Below are 8,838 nucleotides of genomic sequence, written 5' to 3'. Positions count from 1 at the left end.
TGGTAATTCTGACCATTCTGCTCCAAATCAAAGCAAGAAGAAAAATGGCCGCATTTTTTCTGACTCTGTAGAAAGTGATAAAATTAGGCTGCTCAAAAACTGACAGTGTCAGCATTTTTCGTAAGCCGACACAGTAATTGTATAGAATATCAAATGCTTGAACTAATGGGGCCACTGCATAATTTCTGTTGCCCTGAAGTTAAGATGCTGCTCCTTTACAGGTGATTTGGAGCCATTCACTTGTTGAAACTATTTCATTTGTTAAGAGGAAACTTGTTCTCTTCAAGTGTTTGGATGTTCTCACTGATCTTTAATCTGTCATATTGGTGGATTGACTCAATAATCTGAGAAACATCTCCATAGCGTGATGCAGCAGCCATGATCCACAATCTTTGGTTACATGTTGTCTCTAGAGTATAGGACAGAGAAAATAATTTGTCATTTGTCGATTCATGTTTGATAGATGTTGACCTTTTTTGATCAGCCTGGAAACAAGACCTGTTTCTAAAAAATGTTCTCCCTACATTTTCTGGCATTTAGCTAATAGAAATAGTTTTGGTAATTCTAACTAAGCCAAAGCAAGAAAAGTTTGGTCTGATTTAAATTCAGACTGTCAGAAAAAAAATTTGTCTAAATATTTGGTTTCATCACACATCACTGAGATTCTGTTTGCTCTGATGTAAGCAGGATATCCCTACACTCTCATCATTGCTTAGTCTGCATATATTTAAAGAAATTCAAGTTAAAATTCATTCATTGTGTCTTCTACCTGGGAACAAAGAAATCACAATAAGTTTCCAAAAACCATTTCAGTTTTCTGCCAAAATCTGAATTCCTGAGCAAAAGTTTATTTCCCTGACTGTTTGCACTTGATGTTCAGACATTAAAATACAAATATATAAATTTGGAACAAAATAAAAAAAATGCATATTTACATGCATGCATACACACAAGAAGAAGACGAGCTTGAATGATCTGTTATGTGATCTTTGCAGTTGATGTAAGATAGTTCTCCCTTGCAAAGGGAATCTGACTTCAATGGAGCAAACTTGGGTAAATGAATGAATGAATTCAGATCAATGTTAAAATCATTAATTTCTTAACATAAAATTAACAAATAGAGACTGTTTTATTAAAGGAACAACAACAAAAGTTTGAATTATCCTTTCATATAAAGTTCATGTTTCTAAACTGCATTGACCCTTCATTCTCTCAATCCAGCATTTTCTTTAGGACCTCAGTCTTCCACGGCTCATTTAATTGTTACTTTTGTTGAATAAGTGGGTCTGTCGAAGTGCACACGGTGCGGATTTAAACAGGCTGGACTTGAGTCAAACAGAGGCAGTTGCGAAGGGAAATGTGATACAGTAGTCTGTAGATAATTGGGAGAATCCCGGGCCCGGGAGAGGAAAACAGTCGACTCAACACTCCGGTTGTCCACTATACCGCAGTCTGGTCCCGCCGCCCCATCCAACACGGAGAGCTGCAGCACTGCAAAGCCTGAGAGGAGGGAACGGGAGAGGAGCGAAGGGGAGGGGAGGGGTGCCGCACTGTCGTTGGGAGTCCAAGTGAGGAGACGCATTATTGCAGCTGAAACACTTTGCACGAACCAAAGTACCGCACTTCCCCCCAAGACGCGCAGAGAGAAAGGAGGAGGAGGAGGAGACGGGAGTCAACGAGAAACAGCTGGTTTCTCATCACTGCACTTTTCTTTCTCCCGATCTTGAAATTTGTTTGTAGCTCTCAGAAGAGGAAACTATCCAACCTGCCAGCCAATCAGCGCTGCGTCCTCGAGCAGCATCCAGGAGCAGCTCCAAACGCTCAGCATCACTTGGAAGAGCCGGACGCAGCAGCCCCGCTGGGACCCGAACATCCATGGATTCATCTCTCGGCTGGATTATAATTTAGAAGCGCTCCTCTCTTCCTGAACTCGCGTTGCTCCCCATCTTTCTCCCCCAGCCGCACTGAGTTATTGCCCGACCTGTATACGTGGCTCGGTATTGCGGTACTTTTGCTGACGGCTTGCAGTATAAATGCATCGCTAGAAGATCTCCACTGCGCCAAGAAGACTCCCCGCCCTTTTCTGAAGCTGCTTAAACCTCTTAACTAATTAAAACCTCAGATTTTTTTTTTCCTGGATAAGTGCCTTCACTTCTTTTCAGAGATTTTTATTCTTATTGTTACTTTGGTATCCTCCCTCTTCTCCCTCACTTCCACCGCGGAGTCAGTTCAAACAGCTGCATAGATGTGAGTATTGATGCGGATTCTTTTTTGCGTCCTTTTTTTTTTTGGTTTTTTACAACAATGCAAAAGACCGTCAAAGCTGATCCAGATAAATCTTTATTCAGGTTCTTAATCATTTGCATGTGTTTTTAATCAATATAAAATCAAAAACGGTGCTGTTTTATTTCACTTTGCTGTGTCTTTTGCTGACGCATGTGAAAATTGTCGTCACATCACTTAAATTATGTATAGAGTTGGGTTACTGCCACAGCTAATCCTTCAGGGGATTTAAACCGAGTTGGCTTTATGATGTTGCATCCCAAAAATCATCTTATTAGTTAAATTAACATTTTTTTTTGTTTGTTTGCTTGACTCAGAAGCGGAGTTATTGGAAACAATGTACAGTAATAATAATACTAATAATAATAATGATATTTATCTTCTTCCTGGGACCATTTGGACATTTTCAAAGATTTTATTTTTATTTATTTATTATTCCCTGAGAAGCAGAGGCTCTCCTGAGGGGGGCGGATTCCCCGGAAGGCAACGGCCATCCTTGTCAAATTGCTTTCCATCCCCACTGGCTCTACAGACATAGTATTATTTATTAATATTACAATAAAATTGGAGAAAACACATTTCACTGAAACGTGTTTTCATGTGTCCTTCTGCCTCCTTTAAATATATCTCTCTATTTTTTTTCTGCTCTCCCGCCCACTTCCCTGTACTTGTAAATGATAAATAACAGCAAAATAAAATTCCTGAAACTCTGTCAAAATGGGACTTTTTGGTTCTGATGTCACCCCCAACAAAATTAGTGGCCCCCATCCGGCCTGCCCTATAAAAACTTTCTGGAGCCGGCCCTGCTGAGCTGTGACATTTGTTCCCAGCAGCTCCCTCTCTCTGTGGAGTTTGTTTGATCAGGTTTTAATCTTGCTGCTGTTTTTTCCTTGCCTTGTTTTTTTTCTGCCTTCCCTTTTTTGTTCTCTCTCTCTCTTTTTATTGAGAGAGTGTATAAAAGTTTACTACTAGAAATCACATTTTCTCTTTTGTTCCTCAACTAAACAAATCCTCAAGGTTTCTTTTTTTTTTTCAGATAAAAATTCATTATTTATTTTACAACATATTTCATAAGACTCCTCCTTTTTTAAAATCACTCTCTTTTTTCACTGGTCCCCTTTTTGAGTTATTTTTGTTATGCATTGCCATTTTTCAGGGCTTTAAATATAAAAAACATGACATTTACTATACATTTAGGAAAACGTGACATTTCATGCAATCTATTGCACTTATTGCAGAAAATCCCAAAGCTCAAGTTCTTCTCCCTGATCCATGGGAGCTTAGCTAATTCATTTTACACAGAGTTAAAACTGCTTAAATTGACCAATAATATTACAGGCATTCAGAGTTTTAACACCTAAAATGTAACATTCCTCCCTCTACTGCTTTGCGGTTCTGATATTGAGGTGATGATTGTGGCTGAATGTGTTTTAGAGCTGAATCTCTTTTGTTGTTCACTGTTCTATGAACTGAGCTGCTGACGGCATTCTGGCCTATTTTATAACTCAGATTTATTCTGCATCTATGTCTACGTACTTTAGTGGTTTTCTCAAAACTTTCTCTTACATAAACCGCACATCATTAATCTAATTGAAGAGGTAATAATCAGGTCTGAAGCAGAAACATGGAAGGACTGGTGAAGATGAATGAAAGTTGTGATTAAAAATCTGAGCAATTTCAGTAAATATTGATTTTTCAAGCTCATCCTATGTTCAAACGTGAGTGATATGTTGCTTAAAAATAAAGATGAACTTGTTTTTTTATATCCTATTTGTAGTGGAAAATATATTTTTATATATTTATATGACCAGTGGTTCATAAAATAAATAAGAAATACTCCACTTTCTCAAACAGACACCAATAAATAGTGAAACCAGAAACAATGCACACATTATGAAGAAGTGGTCTTAATTTTTATACCTTTACATTCATCATGTGGCACCAACATCACATCGGAATTGAATGATTTAAGTGTTTATTTTTAATGCAGTCTTTCTTTTGTGTCCAGGTCTGCCCCAGATGCTGCTGCCCCTCCAGCTGCTGGACCTCCAGGCGCTCCTGGCGCCCCCGGTCCAGATGGAGCCCCGGGTGGAGCGCCTCCCGGCCCACCCAACACCAGCAGCAACCGCAGGCTTCAGCAGACACAGGCCCAAGTTGAGGAGGTGAGATAAACTAAGATCCCAAACCTGTGCAGCGTTACTTTCTCTTTTTAATTCAACTGAAATGCTAAGAGAAATTTAAAAAGCACTTTATGTCTATTCTTTATTGGTTCAGAGAAACCAATTTTCCTTCCTCCTTGAATTTCTGCCAAATGCTGTCTCATTGCCGGCTCTAGGTGGTGGACATCATGAGGGTGAACGTGGACAAGGTTTTGGAAAGGGACCAGAAGCTTTCAGAGTTGGATGACAGAGCAGATGCTCTCCAGGCCGGAGCCTCCCAGTTCGAAAGCTGCGCAGCCAAGCTAAAAAACAAGTACTGGTGGAAGAATTGCAAGGTGGGTGCATTTAAGTGTCTCATCAGAGAGAAACTACTAATGTCTGAGTCAAGCAAATGCCTGCAGGCATTCAGCGTTCTGTTAAGAGGCAGACATTATAATCTGTTAATGAGCTGCTGTTGAGGACTGCAATGACGCCTCAGGGAAAAATGGAAGAAAGACGTCTGCTGCTGAAGAATTTTACTGGAAACTGGAGAGATTACATAAGTAAACCATAAAAAATACAAATAATGTATTGTTTTTGTTTTATTGAATTGCTCAGGTGGTGTTTTGATCTGTTTTCAATCAAATAACTAAAGGATTTTGTCCTATTTTCCTTTTTAACAGATGATGATCATGATGGGCATCATTGGAGTCATTGTGGTTGGGATAATATTCTGTAAGTACAATGTTGTTTTGTTTTACTAATTTAAGTTTATGGAAATTTTTCCCTTTTTATTTTAAATAACATACTGTATCTTACTAAAGTACTAAACTTTTTTACAATTTCATGTTAGTCACACATTTCAATGGATTGTTATTGGGATTTTTGTGACAGACCAACACAAAGTAGTGCTTGATTGATTAGTATCGGCAATCTACAGGGATAATCAGTCAGATCTATGGATACTGACATGAAGCATAGAGAACAAAACAAAACAACCCATGAAACCAAAGTATTTAACTAGTTAAGTGAATATAAAACTGAAACACTGAGTTCCAGTTGCTTCTGACCAATAATCACTGGAACATTGACCAACATATTTTATGCATATACTTGACAAAATGTCATGTTTGTTGCTGGTTTCCCCAGTTGGTGACTAAATGATGTTTTCATGACTTTTTATTTTTGTTTATATTATGTAAAAACATCATTAGGAATGACGAACTGCTTTGTTTACTTGTGACGTACTTTATATTAAATGTGATTAAATTATACGCACAAATGAAAATGGAAAAAAGACAAAAACTTCACACCTTTAACGACTGCCTGAGTTTTGGAGGAGCAGTGAAAAGAGAACTGAGAGAAAAACTGTTGACAGAGCAACTATGAGTAACACGCTCCACAAATCTTCTCTTTATGGAAAAGAAGAAAGCCGTGTGAAGTCCTGTTTGCATTTTTTTCAAAGCCATGTTGGGGTCACAGCAAACATGAACCTTTGAAACCACATGCAAAACACGTCAGGCGGAAAACCGACACAGCTCATTTAACTAAACAGACCACAGCAGTGGCAGCATCATGCTGGAAGGACAGAGAAGCTGGTCGGAGTTGATGAGAAGGTGGATGGAGACAAACACTTGGAAATCCTGGATCACAACCTGCTAAAAGCTGCAAAAGACTTGAGACTGGGGCAAAGGTCCACTTTGGCCCAGTCAAAGTCCAGAGCTAAATCCAACTGAGCTGCTGTAAGATTTAAAAATGAAGCTCAGAGAAGCTATCCATCCAATCAAACTGAGATAAAACAAAATCAGAAATACCCTCAAATATTTGTAGCGTCAGCAAAAGATGGTTCTACAAGTATGAATTCAGACTCACAAAACTGCTTTTACATTTTTATGTGTGAAGAAAATTGAAAAGCCATGTGTCATGTTCATGAGGTGGTGCAGCTGTTTGCAGTGTTGGTGGGTTTGAATCCTCTCCAAAGGCTCTTTCTGCACGGAGTTCTCAGATTTTCTCGTGTCCAGGACGTAACCTGCCTCTCATCAGGTAATACTGGACATGCACACCGTCCCCCTCTGATTGTAGAGCTCAGACAACGGACGGATGGATATTCACATCACTTCACATCACTCTGCACTGGTCTCTCACATGAAATCCCAATTAATGCAGTGTGTGACAACAGATGATATAAGTTACCATACTGGAGCTGATGTGAATGAACTTTTAAAGATAAATTATTTAAAGTAAAGCTTCTTCATCTTATTTTGCTTCCCTGATCTACTATCCATTAAACTAATGGCTACCTCTTTATCCTTCATTCGCAGTGTACTTCTTCTACTGAGCGCCTCCCATCATCACAGATGAACTCAAACCTAAGGATAACATTACAGGAGAGAGGAAAAATGAAGCGCCACTCCTCCCTTCTATCAGCCTTTCTCCTCTTTACACAGTCTTCCATTGAACCATCCTGCACCCAAACAGTCGTGTCCCTCCCTACGTATGTGTTTCTGCTCTCTTCGTGCCCCTTTCCCCACCTTCTTTCTTGCTGCTTTCTCTCAGTCTTCCTCCACGAGGTCTCACTCAGTCTCTCCAGTCTCTGCACCTCATGCATCATTGAAGGTTGCAGCGGGCGGACGGAAACAGGGAGGAGAAAAAGAAAGAAGGAAGAAAGCAAACAGAGCTCAGAGAAATAGAAGTGGAGATTGAACAACAGTTTGCAGTCTTTCTACTCCAGATACACCAACGCTTGATCATGAAGTTTTTGTTTTAAAGAGACCTACATTTGTACATTGATACCGACATGCCAAACTAATACCCTCCTTTCATCATAACGCTTATTACTAACATGTTAGATTAGGAGTCAAATCAATTCTGTTGTTTTTCCACCTGTGCAATTGTGATCCGCCACTCTGCAGCTTTTACCCAATAGGATTTCACCAGTAATTTATTCCATTTCCTGTTCAACTTGCTCTCACACAAGTCTCAGACTTCTGCAGGGAAGATAAGAAAGGAGAAATGCAAAAAAGGGAAAAAAGTCTCTGTGAAGCGTTAAGCCAAAAAGAGGTGATTCAGGAAAAAGAAGTAGGAGTTTAGCAGCATATTTCCCTGCATAAATACATGCAACCTGAGTCATAACCTCCAGGCAGAAAGTGGTGAGTCAGTTTTGGGATTTTTCTATCTTAGGTGATGGTAACAGAGTCATGTACACAGAAAGGCACATGAAGCAGCTACTGACAGACAATCTGCACGCCTAAAGGACCCGAGGACGGCCTCTCCACTCTGAATGGACAGAGTCGCAGCCATAGACAGATGAATGTGTAGCGTCGCATTTTGAGCAACCTTCTGTTGAGAGCAGAGAAGTCGGAGTGTGTGTTGTTTTCAGAGAGCAGGAGAATGAGAGAGGACAGAATGAGGATCTCCCAGAGCCGCCAGGCTTCTCCCCCTTCACTCACATAAAACCAGACTCATCTGTCACCTGCAGTACGATAACAGCCCAGTGAGAGGCATTCGTTTCTAACCTGCATGGCAAACGGTATCCATATTCGTGTGACCTGTGTATCTGCCATTTCTTAATCTTACTGCCGATTGTATATTTTCTTTCCTTAGTGGTTTCAAGGACCTGTGTATAATGTCTTTCTGATCAGATACATACTGCTTATGCAATGTGCAATGCAACAATGCTCACGAGTTTGCCAAAATGTGTCACTTGCTTTGAACAGAAAAAAAACCCCCCAAAACATAATCCTCAAGGACTGCAACCAACCGCTACTGTAGTAAATCATTTTAGGAATCACATAGAGCTAATATAGGAGAACCACTGTACATACATACAAGTTTATGCTCCTGAAAATGTGTTTATATCAATTCCTTTAGGTTTTAGGAGACTGTTGGTTATTCATGGAACTCATTTTCCTTTCTGTGAACTGATTTCAAAAGTTGTGAAAAGAGTAAATACAAAGAAATTCATGAGAACAATGGAGTAATGCATAATTGTAGCACTAAGCTCTAATGATCTGCTGATATTGTGCAACAATATTAACAGGTGATCATCATACGAATAGAGAAGAGATTATGTTTTGTGAATTGAACATAAGGTGAGAGATGCAAAAAATTTTGCAAAAAAAGAGAAAAAGTCAAATGCATGTTTACCACGTTTGCTGATGCCAATAAATAAATCATAAACTGAACTGCATCAAACTGTTTCCTGACTCTCCTCGTGATTCTTCTAAACACAGAAAAGGCTAAAACTCACTGATCAGCTTTTCACATGTGAAGTTAGTGAGAAAAACTGAAAACTGATCAGTGAGCTCCAGCCTAATGCACATTTAAATCCATAAAGTTTGGACATAATTATGTTCAGTATTAATGTTTGCAGTTATACCTTTAGATTATAAGAAAAGTAGTTTCTAATAGTACTTAA

The 8,838-nt window shown here is 39.3% G+C and overlaps 1 protein-coding gene across 1 annotated transcript; it reads left to right on the top strand.

Moving 5' to 3' along the window:
• The first annotated feature begins 1,375 nt into the window (after nucleotides 1-1,375).
• On the top strand, nucleotides 1,376-8,615 carry LOC122831008 (vesicle-associated membrane protein 1-like). Its single transcript, XM_044116892.1, has 5 exons — nucleotides 1,376-2,247; nucleotides 4,292-4,445; nucleotides 4,619-4,777; nucleotides 5,105-5,156; nucleotides 6,743-8,615. Coding segments are annotated over exons 1-5 (384 nt in total). The 5' UTR covers nucleotides 1,376-2,245; the 3' UTR covers nucleotides 6,760-8,615.
• The last annotated feature ends 223 nt before the right edge of the window (nucleotides 8,616-8,838 follow it).

The sequence above is a fragment of the Gambusia affinis genome, linkage group LG05 (genome assembly GCF_019740435.1).
Source record: "Gambusia affinis linkage group LG05, SWU_Gaff_1.0, whole genome shotgun sequence".
In the NCBI taxonomy this organism is placed as follows: domain Eukaryota; kingdom Metazoa; phylum Chordata; class Actinopteri; order Cyprinodontiformes; family Poeciliidae; genus Gambusia; species Gambusia affinis.
Note: the sequence above shows the minus strand (reverse complement) of the source record. Positions and strands in the feature narration are given on the sequence as shown.